General features: G+C 51.3%; 2 protein-coding genes across 7 annotated transcripts in view; one reads left to right on the forward strand and one right to left on the reverse strand.

The window, feature by feature from the left end:
* The window catches only part of ASTN2 (astrotactin 2), a gene marked incomplete at its 5' end in the record, with an annotated part of 331,301 nt that overhangs the window by 209,558 nt on the left and 104,261 nt on the right, over positions 1-17,482 (forward strand). Inside the window, 3 exons of the mRNA XM_080630379.1 lie at positions 1,175-1,299; positions 1,701-1,805; positions 3,187-3,366. Of these exons, the coding sequence (XP_080486505.1) occupies positions 1,175-1,299; positions 1,701-1,805; positions 3,187-3,366 (410 nt within the window). The remainder of the gene's footprint in view (positions 1-1,174; positions 1,300-1,700; positions 1,806-3,186; positions 3,367-17,482) is intronic.
* TRIM32 (tripartite motif containing 32) lies at positions 9,400-17,013 on the reverse strand. Of its 6 annotated transcripts, none has more exons than XR_013958135.1 (4): positions 16,966-17,013; positions 15,260-15,764; positions 11,844-14,472; positions 9,400-9,594 (listed from the first exon to the last, which is right to left on the reverse strand). XR_013958135.1 is itself a non-coding variant. In XM_080630602.1 (3 exons), the coding sequence occupies exon 3, from the start codon at positions 14,403-14,405 to the stop codon at positions 12,462-12,464; it is 1,944 nt and encodes a 647-aa protein (XP_080486728.1). In that variant the 5' UTR covers positions 14,406-14,472; positions 15,260-15,764; positions 16,966-17,013; the 3' UTR covers positions 9,400-12,461. The 6 variants fall into 6 exon arrangements, 2 of the variants coding, with proteins under 2 accessions (XP_080486728.1, XP_080486729.1); XR_013958136.1 differs by having other exon boundaries at positions 9,400-10,085; XR_013958137.1 differs by having other exon boundaries at positions 9,400-11,313.

Raw genomic sequence — 17,482 nt, forward strand, 5'->3', positions numbered from 1 at the left:
TGCTGCCTAATGTGTCCCCCTCATGTGTTCCCACCTGCAGCTCCTCATCCCAGTGCTCATCGCCCACCTCAGTGCTGGAGCATCCCCAGCCTGGTTGTGTGGGGCTACAGCCTCCTGCTCACCCCTGGGACAGGATGCATGGGCCGTATCCTGGCCCTGGAGCAGCAGTAGGGCTCCGGGGAAGTGCTCCACCAACTCAGCATCTCACTGCCGTGGTGGCCGAGGTGTCCCCACACGTGAGATGATGCTGGAGCATCCCCCCCATGGATGGGCTGTGGGGGATAAAGCCAGGGAAGGGGAATGAAACCAGGAGCTGGTTAGAGGAAAATCTGTTCCTAACAATGCAGCTGGGGCTGAGCCCCCCCCAGCTCCTGGCACTGACCTGATTTCGCAGGAACCTCCCTTTTTCCTGCTCCGCTGCCCTTTTGTCTCCGCTCCCAGAGGACACGGAGCCTCCTGGCCTATATTTTGGCTCTAAGATCAATATTGAAGCTCCCCCCTCTTCATTCCCTTCGCGCAGGCGCGAGGCGTTTCGCTTGCGGGGGGAGCCTGGTCTCCCAGAGACCTGTCTGTTCACCGGTTCAAATCACTGCCCCGCTCTCGTTGTTCTAGAAACAATTCATTAGGGGCCTATTATACAATGTTCTACCTGCCAAGGTTAGAAAAGAGCCTGCGTGTGTGGGAAAACCACACCGTGAGCTGCACACGCTGGGGTTGGGGTTTTTCTGGTGTCTGTCTATAAATGAAGCTTTTCCTCCTTTTACAGAGTAAGTCATCTGGGGGCAGAGCCATGGAGGGGATGGGAAGCTCCAGTGGGGCTTGCTCATGGTTCTGTACTGGGAAGATGCTGCTGGTGGTGGGAAGGGGCAGGTTTGGGGTGTCACAGCCTCCTCACTTTAAAACCTGAGCCAAACACAATGGCTGGGTCCCCAGGCTCAGAGCAGTCCCTTGTTGCAGAGAGCTGATGGAGCCATGGTCCTTGGGGAGCTTATTAAGCATCACCATGGAGAGCTTTATAGCCAGAGGCTGCCAACCCCATCCCCTGTCAGGTCTCCTGCTTGGAGATGTTCTTCACCCTCCTGAGCCACCCGTTCCTGTGCCATTGGGCGGCTCAGCCCCCCTGCCCGGCCGTGGCCTGCATCGTTGCTTTGCAGTTGTCTTCTTCTCTCTGCAGGGAGAATAACTTCATCAAGGACTTTCCCCAGCTGGCCGATGGCCTCATGGTGATCCCGCTGCCCGTGGAGGAGCAGTGCCGCGGGGTCCTCTCCGAGCCGCTTCCCGACCTCCAGCTTCTCACCGGTACGAGCTGCCCCAATGGGGTGAGCGCAGGAGTGAGAACCCCTTTTCCCACCCTGGATCCCAGTGTGGTCCCCAAAGGGCATCGGAACACCCGGTCTCGGGGTCCTTCATGGCATCCCTCCTGTGCGCCTGGGGCAGATGTAGTGTATGGGCTCTGTGGGTCTGCCCCGGCATGGCAGGGCAGCATCTCCATCCCTGCGAGATGCAGGCAACCACATCCATTGCAATGCTGGTCCTGCCAGCAGTCTGGGGACCCCATGGCATAGCCACCAAAGGAGGTCACCATCCCTGCCCCTATCCCATTTCGTGCCCCTGTATCATGTAGCAAAGCAGCTCCCCAATGTCAGCATTAAGCATCTCTTGCAGCAGCAAGGGCTGAGCATCGGCTCTTTCCTTTGCAGGGGACATCAAGTACGACGAGGCAATGGGCTACCCCATGGTGCAGCACTGGCGGGTCAGGAGCAACCTCTACAGGGTGAAGCTCAGCTCCATCACCCTCTCTGCAGGTGAGGGTTGGTAGCATCAGCAAGATGTGTGTCTGCATGGGTGGGTGGGTGGTGGTCTTCGGCCCCAAGGCACCGTCATGCCAAGCATTGGCTCTGCTTGTGCAGTAACTCACACTACAGACGTGAGCAGAGAGACCTTCCTCCTTTATACATGGGAGAAACTGAGGCAGAGAGCTCAGTCCCTGGGGTCAGAGCCAGGATCAAGCTAAATCCCTGCCGTAAGGATTCATGAGGGGGTGGCTCTGTCCATGCGTATGTACAGAAAACAATGAGCTCTTGAGAACACGTGGTTCCAAAAGGCCCCAAAGCGCTTCTAAATGTGGGTCATAGGAAGCAGGGAGCGCAGATGAAGCAGGGGGTGGAGGGAGGATCCTGCAAACGTCAAAACATTTCACTGCCGCGTGTTCAGAGCTACACGTTTCGTTGGGAGACGCTGGAGCGTTTTGTTGTGACCTGGAATGTTTTGCCTTTTCCTTTCAAAACAGAGGTTTTTTCATGTGTATGTATTTAAAATATCAGCCTGGTTTGAAACGGAGACAGAAAAAAGGGATTTGGTGCAGACAGAACAAAATCACCTGCTTGGAGCTGAAAAACGTCGTTGGGTTCAGCTCCGAATGAATTCTTCTTGCTGCTTTATTAAACCCACCTTCTCTTTCAATAACCCAAGCAACCAGCCAGCCCCATGACCTCATTTTGGTGCCTGTAATGATGTATTCTCTTGCAACACGTTCTCAGTTCCACCACTGAACCAAACCAATGATATCAGCCAGCTCTAAATGATGCCCAGGTGCTGTGTGGTGGCCTCAATGATATCTCCATAGAACAGCAAGGGTCCATGTTCTTGTCCCATGCCACCCATCGCCACTATGTGCATGGGTGCTGTGGATTCCCTTGACCCCCACGTACCTGTGGTGTATCCACTGCCATCAGCCCAGACCCTGTGTCCCCCTAGACTGTCTCCAGCTTTCCTAGAGGTAGTTATTGGTTGTACAGGATGCTTCCTCTGAGGATGTGGTGCAACCTGTAATAAATCCATCCTTACATCAGCAGTACGCCTGGTAAAGGCCAAGCACATCCTCTGGGAGAGTATCACTGACGTGCCAGTGGCCTGAAGAAGAGGATGGAGCTGGGAGGAGGGAGTGTGCACACACATGTTCACATCCTGTAAAGGGATCTGAGGAATCGCTTAGGGAGAGGGGTAGTAGAAGGATGCCAGAGCCAAGGGTAAAGAACAGGTTGTGGACTCCAAGGGATCACGCAGAGCACGGAGGCAAGAGAGGAGGAGCTGCGCTTTGCCCCTGCCTTGGGACTTGCATGGCTCGAGCAGGGGATCTCTGGGTCTCCCTCCAGCTCTGCTGACCCCCTGCCTCCCTCCCCACAGGCTTCGCCAACATCCTGAAGATCCTGAACAAGGACAGCAGCCGGGAGGAGCTGCTCTCCTTCATCCAGCAGTTTGGCTCCCACTACATCGCGGAGGCTCTGTATGGCTCCGAGTTCAGCTGCACCATCCACTTCCCCAGCAAGAAGGTCCAGCAGCAGCTCTGGCTCCAGTACCAGAAAGGTGAGGAGCGCAGTGGGTACCATTGCCGGTTGTCATTTGTGCTGTTTTCCATCCGTCACCCCCTTTCCCCTGTGCGTTCCCCATCACCACGCTGGTTAGTGGGCACAGAAAGGAGTCTTGTACCAAATCAAGTGCCCAGCAGCAGGAGATGATGGCACAAGTCCATGGGCAGCATCCCAGAGCCAGGCGAACCCATCCTGCCTGCTCCTTTCCTGGGTGACCCACATCGCCACGTGCGCCCCACACACCGTTGATGCCCAGGGCTGGGTGATGGAGATGTGACATAATTGAGCTGTCTCAGGATGGCTTCGTTTTATTGCTTGTGACAATGACAGTCTTTAAGGAAGTGCATTAAATCAGTAGCAGGCTCGTCGTGCTACACCATAAATAACGAGACACATCATTAAACAGGGCAATAAACTTCAGGACTTCAAAGTAATACAATTAGGTTATGTTTATAAAAACTCCCTTATTGCCATAGCCTTCCATTTGCCAAGTCATCTCTGTCCTCCAGGGAGCGGGGGATATTCCCTGGGTCTGATAGTTTTCCATTGAAAAACATCTGTGGTGTTTCCTATGTGTAAGGGCTGATGGTGATAGAGATCATCAAAGCACTTGTGCCTTGCCCATGAGAGTGGCCTTGGTTTGTGGAAGCCAACGGATGGAGATGTGCTCCCACCCTCCGCCTCCATTGCTTTCTGCATATTTATTCTGTCTGTATTCCCAGCACAGCTCATCTTGGAAGTGCATTTATAACACCCTGTACTCGTTTGTTTGGGTTTTAAATAGTGATAAATGAAGTTTGCCATAGCAATGCCCCGGTTTAGCAGCAGAAAGCAGCATGCAGGTGTGTTGTTTAGGTACTGGCGCTGCTGTGAAGCATTTGGGAGCACTCCCTGCAACCCGTGGCAGTGGGGAGCAGACCCGCAGTGGCTCCATGGTCCCAGCACTGTCACTGCAGATGCAGTGATTCTCCTTTTTAGTCCATGATATGTGGCTGGCTGAGGCAGGATCCCTCACTCCTGCGTGGAGCTGTGCCTGCCCCGTGCTGCTTGCAGGGCTGCCCCATGGGCACCACCAAAGCACCAAAACAGGGGAGTTTGCATGTAATGTCTGGACATAAGCATTTAATTTCTGACCGTGCAGTATTTGGGTATTTGGCTCCGAACTTGTCTTTTGTGCATGGCTCCGTCTGTGGCTTCGGTAGCTGGTGGGGTTGGTGAGGTTGAACTTCGTGGCTGTTGGTACTGCAGAGGGGACCAGTGCTGTACTTAGCTCTCTGATGGGTGGAAAATGCTCTTGGAAGGATATCAAGGATGTTCAGGGCTTTTTCTGATCCAATGAGAGATCGGTTCCATGAACAGAGGGGAGTCTGAGATGAGCTCTTAGGCAGAAGCTCTTCCCTGTGAGGGTGCTGAGGCGCTGGCACAGGGTGCCCAGAGAAGCTGTGGCTGCCCCATCCCTGGCAGTGTTCAAGGCCAGGTTGGACACAGGGGCTTGGAGCAAGCTGCTCTAGTGGAAGGTGTCCCTGCCCGTGGCAGGGGTTGGAACTGGATGAGCTTTGAGGTCCCTTCAGCACAAACCAGGCTGGGGTTCTATGACAGAGAAGTGTCACAGGAAACCCAATGCTCTTTCCTGGAGAGACCCCCTGTTAGCTAAGAGAAAAAGCTTGCCATTTAGGGTAGACAGCATTTATTCCCAGCTCCTCCACTGGTTTACACTCATTTTGCCAGTGACATAAGGAGGATCGGAATAAATAGCTCCAGCTAGACGGTGCTGGATGCCTTCTCCACTCAGAAAGAGCTCTGGCCTGCCGGGCTCCCCGTTGCTTGGCCAGCCCGTTTCCGAACCGCTCAGCGAGCACACATATGCATCATCTCTAATAAATACACAACCAAGGCTGGCGTAGCTGCAATTTGTTAGTGAACAAAGCAGGTCAGAAGAGGAGGAGGGAGAGAGGAGTTTTGAGCTAATTGGAAAGGCACCAAAGAGGATAAAAATGTACATTGCAGCGTGTCTGCAGCATCACACAGAATAATGTTCATGTTCTAATCAGGTTCATCAATCACGGAGCAGCCTCAGGAGCCAGTAAAGCCACAGTCTGGGTGTCGAGCCCTAATTGAAAACACGGGCTCAAAGAGGAGACCACGCGCTGGCAGCCGGGCTCCTTGTGAAGCTCTGGCTCTCTGCCGAGGCTGGAGCAGCTGGAATGCTGCGCTCGCAGCCGGCACAGGAGCCTGGTATGTGGGTCGGTGGCTGCGGAGCCAAACGGAGGGGAAAGGGATCAGGATTTCAGCAGGAAGTTGGTGTCATCGCACTGCCTGGACCCACCACCCTGTAGGGATGGTGTAGAAGTGTACAGTGTTCCCCTTCCTGCTGCAGGTAGATAAGGTGTGTGCAGGGGAGGGAGCTCCTGCCCTTCTTCCTATGGATTTTCAGGAGTAAATCCTGCAAATGAGAGAGCCATAGGGGCTGCAGCACACTGAGCACTGCGCTCTCTTCATGCAAACATCCCCCAGTGTTAGCCCATGACCAGACCAGCCCAAACCCCAATTTTACTTCATGCGGAGTGATTAAAAGCCCATTTCTGGGGCTGATTCCTCTGGCTTTGTGCAGCCAAGCAATGCGTTAACTCATCAGAGTGGCCTCCAAGCAGGGACCTTGAGATCGACCCAGCCATTGATCTGTGCCACAGGAGCCCGCATCGGTTTTCTCCCCTGTCGAAGCCAGTATTTAACACTGATGGCGTCTCATTAAGCTCACACCAATTGTGTGAGCATCTTTGTTTGGCAGCTGGGGCAAACACGATGCCCTCGGCCACCTCCTGTTGTGTGTAAGAATGTGCTGGGTCTGGCTGGGATGGAGTGAACTGGCTTTGTCGTAGCCCCTGTGGTGCTGTGCTTTGGATTTGTGGCTAACCCAGTGTTGGTAACACCTCAGTGCGTTGGCTACTGCTGCTGAGCAGTGCTTGCACAGTGTTTAGGCTTCCTCTGTGTCCCCACAGGGAATAGGATGTGGTGGGCAAGATGCTGGGAGAGGACCGAGCCAGGGCTGCTGACCCAAACTGGGCTATTCCACACCACATAATGCCATGCTCATTGAGGAAAGTGGAGGTAGAGGCTGGGACTCACCTCCAGCACAGAGACTCATGAAGTGTACGGGAGGAAAGAGTGATCCCTCCATCTGGAAAACCCTCCTGCCAGGGACCACTTTATCAGAGACCTCATTTCTCTTTGGCCCCTTGGTCCGGCTGGACAAGGAAGAGGAGGAAAGCTTGGTTAGGGAAAGGGAATTGCTGCTCTGAGAGCAAAATCTGACCGCCCCAGTGGGATTTCTCCATGAGCTGTTCTAGCTTGCTCGTTCCCACTGGAGAAGCCCAGCTGGGGAGCAGGGAGGGATGCTGATGCGCTGGGGATGTTCTCTGCATGGGTGGAGGAGATTCGGAGGGTTTCACCACCCCGTTAAGTTGTTCAGGTCTGCAGAGAGTGAAATGTTTTCCTTGCATTTCCTATGATTTCTGGATAGAGTTTCCTTGGCTGAGCTCACCTGGGCAAGTTGGGTGCTCAGCAAGCTGAACGTTGAAAGTGCCTGCTGCAGATGTGGAAGATGCTCCCTCTCAGTAACAGACCATTGATCAAAACAGTCCATGGGGAGGCTGTGCTCTGCCCACCCACCTCCCCAGTACTTCCCTCTTGTCTCTTGGACCATAGGCTGTTGACTGCATTTACCTTTCAGAGGTGAAAGTTTTCATGCTTTCTTGTGGACTCAGCAATTTAGACCAAAGATCTTCATAAAATAGGAGCCATATTAAGGATACAGCCTTGAGTTCTGCTAAAATAGCTGTCTATATTCTTCTGAGCAGGGTCTATGGATCCCTTCTGTCCTCTCAAGGTCTCATTCATCTCCTTTCAGGTCTGATACTGACATAACACATTTAAAATTGAACTAGTCCATGAGGGGAACCTGTAGTTTTCATTTCCTAGAAGCAATCAGGTGCATTAAGAAAGCTGTAAGTCAAGCTTTGCATCTATTAAAGGAGTGTCATGGTTTAAGCCCAGCCACAACTAAGTACCACACTCATCCCCCTAAACCCTCCGTGGTGGGATGGGGCAGGGGGGAAATTGGGTAAAGGTAAAACCAGTGGGTTGAGATAAGAACAGTTTAATAATTGAAATAAAGTTAATAATAACAGAACAGGGAAAAGAGAGAGAGGACTAAAACCCAAGACAGACAAGTGATGCACAATGCAATTGCTCCCCACCCGCTGACTGAGACCCTGAGCAGCAATGGGTGTCTCCTGGCCAACTGCCCCCACAATGTTCTGTGGTATGGAACATCCCTCTGGCTAGTTTGGATGGGGTGTCCTGTCTCTGCTTCCTCTCAGCTTCTCATCCCCCCTCCTCACTGGCAGAGCACGAGAGACTGGACAGTCCTTGATTAGAGTCAGTGCTACTGAGCAATGACTACACATCAGTGTGTTATCAGCATTCCCCTCAGACTAAAGCCAAAACACAGCACTGCACCAGCTACTAGAGAGAGACTTAACTCTATCCCAGCCCAAACCAAGACAAGAAAGTAGTGGCTTTCCCTTATACCTTCTTGCTCAGAAGCAATGCGTATAGAATTTCCCTGTCCTTGAGATCCTATAACAATCGCTCTATTGCCTTTGTAACAATCTTGCTTGCAGTTTATGTCATTATATGTATTTCAAACCCTCAGATTCTGACATTTTGTTCGAAGGAGGAAAAAACAATCTCATGGTTGCCGTGAAATTTAGTTTAGTCTAAAATACGTCTGTTCAATGACCTCATGCACTGCCTATTGTAATCCAGAATTGCCAGGCAAGTCGAGCAATTAGTTGTGCAGAATGAAATAACTTTAAATCCTTGCACTGAGTAATGACCCAGAAAAATCACTTCAGCTATACAATAGAAAAGACTCCAAACATCTGGCTTTAGTTTTACTTCCATAGCTCTGCCCCCCTTGATTAAGAACCAGGCTCTCCCCCCATCCCTTCAGAGACCTTGGCTGTTGGTTGCTGCCCAGAACGGATGCTCGCAGCGTAGTTGCTGCTACCCTAAGAAATGATAACTGCTCATGAACCAGTGCCTGCATGGCAGTTGTTCTGCAAGCATCGTGTGCTTTGATAAACCAGCAACTGGTGTCTGCTTAAAGAGCTGCTTCAGAACATCTGAGATGAGCCCCAGCGCTAAAATCCTTCACCCAGCACAGCAAACCCAGCTGGATGATGGGACCAGAGGAGAATCTGCACACGCTGCTGATGGACCATTTGAATGCTGAGTAGCAAATTGCTTCGTTCTCCTTTGGCTCCTCCCAGACACACTGCTTCTGCTAGGGTTTATTTGCAGCATTTATCAAAAGTAGCCAGAATAATAGGTAAATCCTCCCAGCAGCCCTCCTACACGTAGATGTGGCACTTGGGGACATGGTTTAGTGGTGGACATGGCAGTGCTGGGTTCATGGTTGGATTCAATGATTTTAAAGGTCTTTTCCAACCTAAATGATTCTACCAGCCCCAACAAATGTGTCACCTCTACAGCAGGGCAGAGCCGAGGCAGAAAGCCCCCTGATGGTGAGGAGGATGAGGGGGGTGGATGAGGAAGCTTTCAGCCAGGCTTCCACATCCTGTTATGGAGCATCTAGTGCGAGTGAATTTGAACCAGCCCTTTAAAACATCAGGTATCACCTGCAGTGGAAAGATACTGCCCTTGGGGGAGTATCAGCATGAATTAAGGTAGAAACTCCAGTATTTGTTTATGAGGTGGGTAGGGAAGCATCAGATAAAGTTACGTGAGACTTGCCAAGGAGATCAGATTTATCCTCCTAACCTGATGGCATAAAAGGAGTCTCGTAGCCATTGTGTTCCCAAGTTGAATTCCCAGTGGCTGTAAAACCCAATCTGCCACCAAAGGGAGGAGATAAAGTGGTTTTAATAAGAAAACGAGCCGTTTGCAATGCGCTTTTAATTGGATCAATTTCTCCTTTATTACACAGTCTTTAAAGCCCAAACACATACGTACGACCAGACAGGCTTTCTCCAGGTAGAAAGCAGAAGCCAAACTATTTCATCACGCTCCGTAATGACTCCAGTTCATCTTGTTTGGCAAATGATCACAACACTGGAGGGGAGGGAACCACGGTGAGAAATACAGCTCTGCAAAACCCCCTCACAGTCACTGTTGTGTTCTAGCAAGGGATGTGTGTACCCTGCGGGAGGAACAACAGGTTTGCAGGTCCTCCTTTTACCTCTTTTCCGCCTGAAAGCCAAGAGCAGACAAAGAGCTGCAGGCGACACATAGCACCCCGAGGTGCCGATCGCAGTGTCCTGCCCCAGCAGTGCCTTGCAGGGTGGTGTGATTTCTCTTGGATCATCTGAGTGAGAAACAGATGACAGACGCTTTTGTTTGAACTGTGTAACCAGGAACAGGCTGGAGGAACCAACTGCTCAGTTTACTGGACCAGCTTTTCTGTCCCTTCAAGCGCTCCAGGAGCTGTTATTGCTGGTAGTGTGATGTTTATTGCAAAAAAAGAGCTTAAATAGATCCATGCCGACAGAAAATGAGAGAGGTACATATTAGCATAGATAATATTGCTTCAATTATTCAGGTCCATTGTAGCTTCCTGCTCGGAGCAGTTCTTGGAAACAGGAGAAATGTTGAAAAGACATCAGTAGGAGAGGAACTGCTATTGCTGTAACACTGGAAAAAACGCCTTGAGTTACAACGTAATTAACTGCAGAAAGGCCTGGTAATAGTTGTCATCTCCCCAAAACATACATGCAAGGTGAGATCAGCTCCCCATATTGCTGTAGCATACCTCAGGCAACTGCCCCTCCCACCCAAAAAGGAGAAGCAGAGAATGCAAATACTGATGTGCAAGTTGGCAGCTTCAGCAAACACAGGAGCAGCGCAGGAAAAGGGGGGGGTTATCATAGAATCATTACAGAATCCCAGCCTGGTTTGTGTTGGAAGGGACCTCAAAGCTCATCCAGCTCCAACCCCTGCCATGGGCAGGGACCCCTTCCACTGGAGCAGCTTGCTCCAAGCCCCTGTGTCCAACCTGGCCTTGAACACTGCCAGGGATGGGGCAGCCACAGCTTCTCTGGGCACCCTGTGCCAGCGCCTCAGCACCCTCACAGGGAAGAGCTTCTGCCTAAGAGTTCATCTCAGTCTCCCCTATTTAAGTTTAAACCCATTCCCCCTTGTCCTGCCCCTGTAGTGCATGGAGGGTTCAGTTCCCATGGCCTCCCTCAGCACCATCTCCTATGGGAGTGTCTTAGCTCCTGCTCCCTTCTCCACAGCCTCTTTCCATTCTGTTATAGTAATAGGAAGATTCCCTGATGGAGGGGCACCTCCATCAGCTGGGTGTGTGTTGTGCTGGGTCTCTTCAGTGCTTTGGCTGAGCAGAACAGGGAGAGGAAAGAAAACCCCAGTAAAATCTTCTCCCAGCACTTCTTCTACAAACCCTGTAAGTGCCAAACAACAGGCTGGAGCTTGCAGTGCCTGTGAAGCCGATTTAACTTTGCTGTTTCATTAGGGGAAAGTATATGGGAGCTTAAAAAAAATCACTTGTTGCATCCATGTTGTAGCACAAGTAGCAAACAATTTGCTGTAGCATGGCAGCCACCATAAAATCAGCTTTTAGATTGTCTGTCATGCCCCCAAATTTGCAACTACATTGTTGATAGCAACAAATAAACACGCTGCAGTGTAACTATTATCTGTGGCAGATTAACATGCTACCACTGTGCCCTATTTAAATGCATCTTTCCTTCAATAAGCTATTCTGGGCAAGCAGCACCACACTGAGGTACACATTTATCAGCCAGGAGAGTAGCACTGTGGGGGCCTTGGTTCACACAGCTGCAGTTTTGTGCTTCATTTGGCCCAAAGCCGTGATGAACATGAACTCTGGAGCCTGCTGGTGCTGTAACAAAATGTATGTGAGGAATGTAGTGTTTTGCTGTGCAAGGGGGGAAAAAAAAAAGCAGTGCATCAATGGATGTGGTTCCAAGTATTAAAGAAAGAAAACAGCCCCCCCACCTCCTCCTCATCTTGGCAGTGAGCAGCTTGCAGGTACAAAGTGCAGATGAGTGGAAGCCTATTGCTAAATGGAAGAGTCTGGAATGCAGAATAATGAAGTGCAGGTGAATGTACAATATGTTGCATTGAATCTCATTTACTACAGACTGATTTCCCCAGCCCTTTCCCCCCCACCTCCCAGTAAAGCTTTAGATACCAGACATACCTCCCAAAGCCAGTTTCCAGGATACACTTAACAATAAAACAGTAAATATCAACCATAGGTTCCTTCCCCCTTATATTTTTTCCTCCAGCCCCCTCCCTTTTTATCGCCTTCTACCTAACAGAACTCTCAGTAGTAATAAAAACCCTGTTGCCATCAGAGAGGGCAGTTCTGTGGCTCAGCTCAACCTCCCACGATTGCCCACTACTCACTTGATGTTGAACAGACATGGCTCACCAACGGCACCACAGGGGTGATCTCTTGAATACCCCAAAACTAGACAGAGAAACCCCTCCCTTGTCAGTCTGAAAGCACAGCTCCATCTCCACGCAGTTTAAGAGGGCTATTTCAGTTGATGCAGTGCTGCAATCAGAAATTGCTTTCCCAAGTAGTTGCCCAGACAACTGTAAGCCAGGTCCTTGCGAGTTCCACAGTGAGGATTGCCTCTCTGGTTCTCTAAGGGAAGGTGATTTAGAGCAGTCAGTGTTTATGGCACAAAGATACAATGGTTGAAGCTGGAAGTGTAGGTGATGCGGCGGAAGGAGGTGAGAAGGTTTATGGAGTGACCAGTCATTTAACAAGGAACCAATACTCCAGGATGGATCCGTTCCCTTGGCACTTGTTCTTTTTTTATTGTGTGGATTCTATATATAAAAACGAAGAAGAAAAAGCAGACCACCACCACATAAGCTATTTTGTTTCTAAACACAAAACACAACGGCCTCTATGTTGACCCCCCTTTGGTTATGGCACCATCTTTCTGAATACTTGACACTGGTTCCTGTCAGATTGTAATGAGGCTGGAAGAATCTCTGCTTAGAGACATGCCTTTAAGGGGTGGAATACCTTCTCAGGTGGTAACTGTAGATCTTAATGCAATGATCCCAACAGTCCAGCACCAGCAGCTGCCCTTTGGGAGTAATGGCAATACCAACTGGGCAGATGAGTCCTTCCCGGATTAAGATGTTATAGCCCCCTCCTTTAGGAAAATGCAGGATTTCTTTACGGCTGCTGTCAGCAACAATGAGGTCTCCCCTGGCATCCACGCACATCCCAGCAATGCACCTGAAATCCTCATTCTCAGAGAAGAAGTGGCTAATCTGGCGTCCCAGCTGCCCATCTGGGCCAACAGAGCCAATTGAAAAGCCTCCTTCTAAATGGTGCTCGTACTGCCGGTTCTCCAGGTTAAGCCCTAGCCCTTGGGTAAAGTATATGGTCCCTTCAGCATCACAGGTGACAAACTTGGGGCGCACTGCACTACATAAGCAACTGTACTTCACTACCCCCACGCCACGGTCCACTGTGAAACACCAGAGTTTGCCTCCTTCCACATCAGTCACTACGAACTGGCCCGAAGGCAGAGCAGCGATGCCCCAGGGCTTGCTTAGCTGGCTCCGGTGACACGCCACGCAATGGCCATCCATGGTGTAGACCTTGAAAGAGTTATCGTAGCTGTCAGTCACACCTATGAGGCCGTGGCAGTTCATGGTGACAGAAAGGGGTGTCAAATTGGGTAAGTCTGCTCCAAGGAAACTCAAAACAAAGCTGTCGATTCCGCTGGGGCTCCGGCGGATCTCCTTTAGGAAGCCCTTGCGGGTAAAAACCTGGATTCGGAAGTTGCCTCTGTCTGCAACAAGCACCTCACCCTGCAGGGTGACATGCAGGCTGACGGGGAGGTTAAACATCCCTGGCAGGCTGCCCTTGGAGCCCATCTTCCTGATGAAGTGACACTGCTGGATGCTCGTGGCTGCTTCAGGCATCCTTGGCTTGGCTGGGGAGGAACTGGGTGTGCAGCTGGGCTCCTCTTGCACCAACTCAGGCTCCCTGAATGATGCTGATGAGGATGCTGCAGTTTCCATGAGCGATTCCTCCACGTTAACAGTGCGGGGCTTCTTCACCACTTGCCCGATCTGCAGTGGTCCCACGTGGCTCACCTTCAGGAGTTCAACCTCTTGAAGAGTCAGCTCCCTTGGAAGACTGTTTGTCAGTTCTGGTTCTTCCTCATCTGCTGCCTCCTCCAAGAGAGCTATATCTCCCTGCTTGATTTTGGCAAGGAAATAGTCACAGCGAGACATGATCTGCACTTCTGCTAAGTTCAGCAGATAAGCTTGCTCCTCCATGACCTGATTATTTACCTTCTCCACTTCTGACAAAGAGCTGGTGAAGAACTTGCGTGACCTGACCAGTTCCTCTTGGATCTTCCGCTCTTCTTTGCTGTAATCTTGCAGAACTGCTTTGTATCTAGACTGCAGGTCTCTTGAAACACCCTCCAGAGATGCTTTTCTTTTCTGCAGATCACCCATGAGCTCCCGAAGTCTGGCAAGCCTCGTCCCAAATTCCCTCCTACGCTCTTCCGCAGCCTCTTTGATAGCAACAACTCTATGTCCTTGAGGCATGTGTGATGACTCCTTGCAGGGCTCACATAAAACCAAGCTGCAGCTCTTGCAGAAGTGTCTTGGCAACCTTCTCCCACAGACCTTGCACATGAGAAGACCCACTGCTTCCCCCAGTCCAGTGGTGTCTATGATTTTCAGCACAGTCAGGTTGTCAGTCATCTGAGCTAAGCTTGTGATCCGTGTGATTTTGCTGCAGAAGGGGCACCGGATCCCATTAATGCTGTTTGCCAGGAGCTTCTCCAAGCACTGTTTGCAGATGGTGTGCCCGCAGTGTAAGAGCTTGGGTCTCAGGTGCTCCTCAGTGAAGGACTCCATGCAAATGGGGCACTCCAGGACCTCTCGGAGTGCATCTGAGTTGAGATGAGGGGCGGCAGCCATGGCTCTCCAAGGCAGCTTTACCCAGCACAAAGTCTTCTTCTCGCATCTATTCCAAGGTGCTCCAATTCTGTCCAGAGAGAAAAAAAAAGGAAATGTGATTTATGTCATCAGTTACATATACATGCAATTCCTTTCTGATTTATCCCCCAACCCTGGAAAAAAAGCAGCCCAGTTAGCATTGCCACCTTTGGAAAGGATGAATTAGTCATAGCTAATCTCAGAGTAGGCAAATTACAAACCCAACTTGCAGCTCCTGGTGTGATGAACTATTCACTCGCAAAAGTTCTAAGTAGAACAGAAAGAAGTGTTAATGGCAGCAATAAGGAAGCCCAATAGATATTGATGACTGAATCATCTCCTCATGGTGCCCATCTCCTGCTGCCAAGCCTCTGAGTTTCCATAATTTACTGAAACCCAGGGAGATCAAACCAAGCATTCAGAATGCTGCGCATCCAAAGAGGAACCAGATGGTGCAACGCTTGAGGACATTAATTTATCACCTCTGGAGACCTGCATTCAGATGTGACATCGGGAACTAACAAAACAAATGTGGTTGCTTTACTCTTCATTTTTTTCTAGATAGCCAAAATAAATCCTCCAGGCTTCGTAGAGTTGCCAGGAAGGGAAATAAGGAGGGATGATCTGTCAGCTTCCACTCGTTCTGGGAATGACTGTACATACTGAAAGCAAACAGTGAAGATTTGAAGCCAGTGTTATTTCCTTAACCTCTGCCACGCAGCATCATGCTCCAGCATGCCAATTAAACACAGCTCCACGCGGAATAGCAGGAATTAGCACTAATGGAGCAAACAGAGGACTCCAAGCATTTGTTAATACACACTCCAAGTGCTCACCGTTAGTTCTTGAACTTAGCTTAACTGCATAGAACGTCTCCTGCTTTCAGCCTCGCAGCATTGACCTCATTCTTGCCTTCTGGTTCAGTTTTCCAGCACTCTGGTTGCCATTCAGCTTCAATCCAGGTTTCTCCACCCTCACCTCCCTCCCAGCAGGAAGCAGATCCCGCTGAAGCAGCCGTTCAAAAGGAACAGAACAGGGGTCCCATCATTAAGTTGTTATTCACTAGACTGGGTTTCAATAGCGTTGCTATTGCATGGCTTAGCTATTAAAAGAAATGGGGAAGGAAATGTTTCTTGTAGGGGAAGAGGAGGGGATGGAGAGAGTTAGTCTTTAAACTGAAGAGCTGGTCAGAGAGGGATGTGGACAGGCAGCCTGTCCTGAACTATGGCTGCATGCATGGAGCATTCTCACTTCCCTGCTGCGGGTTTGCCAGCTTCATCCTTGGGAGCATTTCCAACAGAAAAGTTCCAGTTTCCCATTCGCTCAAGTGGGAGAAGGCAACTGCAACAAAGAGAAGTTCTTTATGTTCATGCCGAGAGTTACACAACTCCTTTTAGTCCCTCAGCTCACAGTCCTTTAAAGCCTGTGTTTCAGGAGGGGACTCAGCGGTGCAGCAGCTCTGATCCCACGCTGGGATCTGATCCCTGGCTCAATGAGTACAGGAGCAGGGACACGCTTGGCACTTGCTGCTGCTGAATGCTCTTCCCTTTTCTTCTTGGCTCCTATCTGAGCCAGGGAAGCAGAAGCCTGGGCACTGTAGATCAGAAACCATCCTCTGAGGGATGGAGAAATCTGCATTTTAAAACTGCAACACAGGGTACCAGCCCCATTATTCTTCTTTTCCTTGGAAATATGTTGGAAGACTTGCTTAGGGGAGGATAAGGGAGCAGCACGGATACCAGATCCAGGGAATTACATAAAATACACGTGAAATACATCAAAAAGTAGCTTTAAAACAGCTATTCTCATTCAGGAACCAGTGACAGAGGGGATTTTATTGAGTTTTAAGTTCGGTTTGTGGGAAGATGATTTGTCCAAGATTCTTTCCATACATTTCCTTGGCACACCAGAATGCACCTCAGCATTAGGTAAACTTCACTGCTGCACTTCCCTCTTGTGCCCCGATGGAAGTTTGTTCTTGTGCGTCCATCACGCCATAGACGCCGAGCAGGGACTGGGGGAAGCCTCAGCCCTGGGTCAGGCTATAACCTCGGTACATTACATGCTGAGATAGACCCAAAGCGATTTCCTGCTGTAGTTTCTCCCCTCCCTTTAGTTTTCAGTTACCGTGCGCTGTGAGACGCCTGGAATTGACCGCTGGGCTCACCCGCACGTTCAAACGCTCGGGGACAGCAGCAGGATCTGCTCGGGGGGCTCTGCCCCAGCGCTCAGGCGGTGGTCGGGGGTCACCCCCGCCTCAGCAGCGCCGGGCCGCGGCTTGTGCCGGTGCTGTCAGCGCAACCGGCCAGAGGGCCCAACCGCACCCACACTCCCTCCACAGCCCCACCGCGGCCTCCACAAGGGCTCGGCGGGGCGGACCCACCCCGGCGCAGCCGCCCCAGGGGCTCCCACCCCATGGAGCCGCGGCCCAGCCCCGGGGCACCGCAGTGAGGCTTGAAGGAGAAGGGGGGGTCCCGCCCGCCGCCGAGTCCCGCCCCGCCTCCAGGGGGCGCCGCCGCGTCCCGCCCGCGGTGCTCCCTACCTGCCCGCAGCTCCCGGGACGCGCGCGCGGCTGGCCGGCGTGCCCCGCGCGCTGACGTCACGTGCGTGCCGGGACGGGACGTAACGTGACGTGAGCGGCGGGGCGCAGAGCACGACGGGAGATGGAGTTCTGTGTGGAGGCCGCGGAGCCGGGCCGGGAGGGAGGAGCAGAGGAGGCCGAGGGGATGCGGGGATAGGAGGGAGGGAAGGGGGTGTTAACGGGGTAGGGAGCTCGGTAGGGGCGGGAGTGGGGCCGCAGGGTGGTGATGGGCCTGGGTCTGCCGCCTCTGGGGGCTGGAGTTAAGGAGCTGCCCGCATAGGGGGCTCCCGGCGCGGTCAGGTACCTCCTCCTCCTGCTTGTGATGTGCAGGGACGGTAAAAGCAGACAAAGAAACGGAAAGGTTGGACTCGATGAGTTTAAAGGTGTTTTCCCAACTAATTGATTCTGATTGATTATTTTCATCAGGGACAAGGAGTGATGGGTTCAGGCTTAAATGGGAGACTGAGATGAGCTCTTA

This window comes from Psittacula echo (assembly GCF_963264785.1).
Source record: "Psittacula echo genome assembly, chromosome: 16".
Taxonomy (NCBI): Eukaryota; Metazoa; Chordata; class Aves; order Psittaciformes; family Psittacidae; genus Psittacula; species Psittacula echo.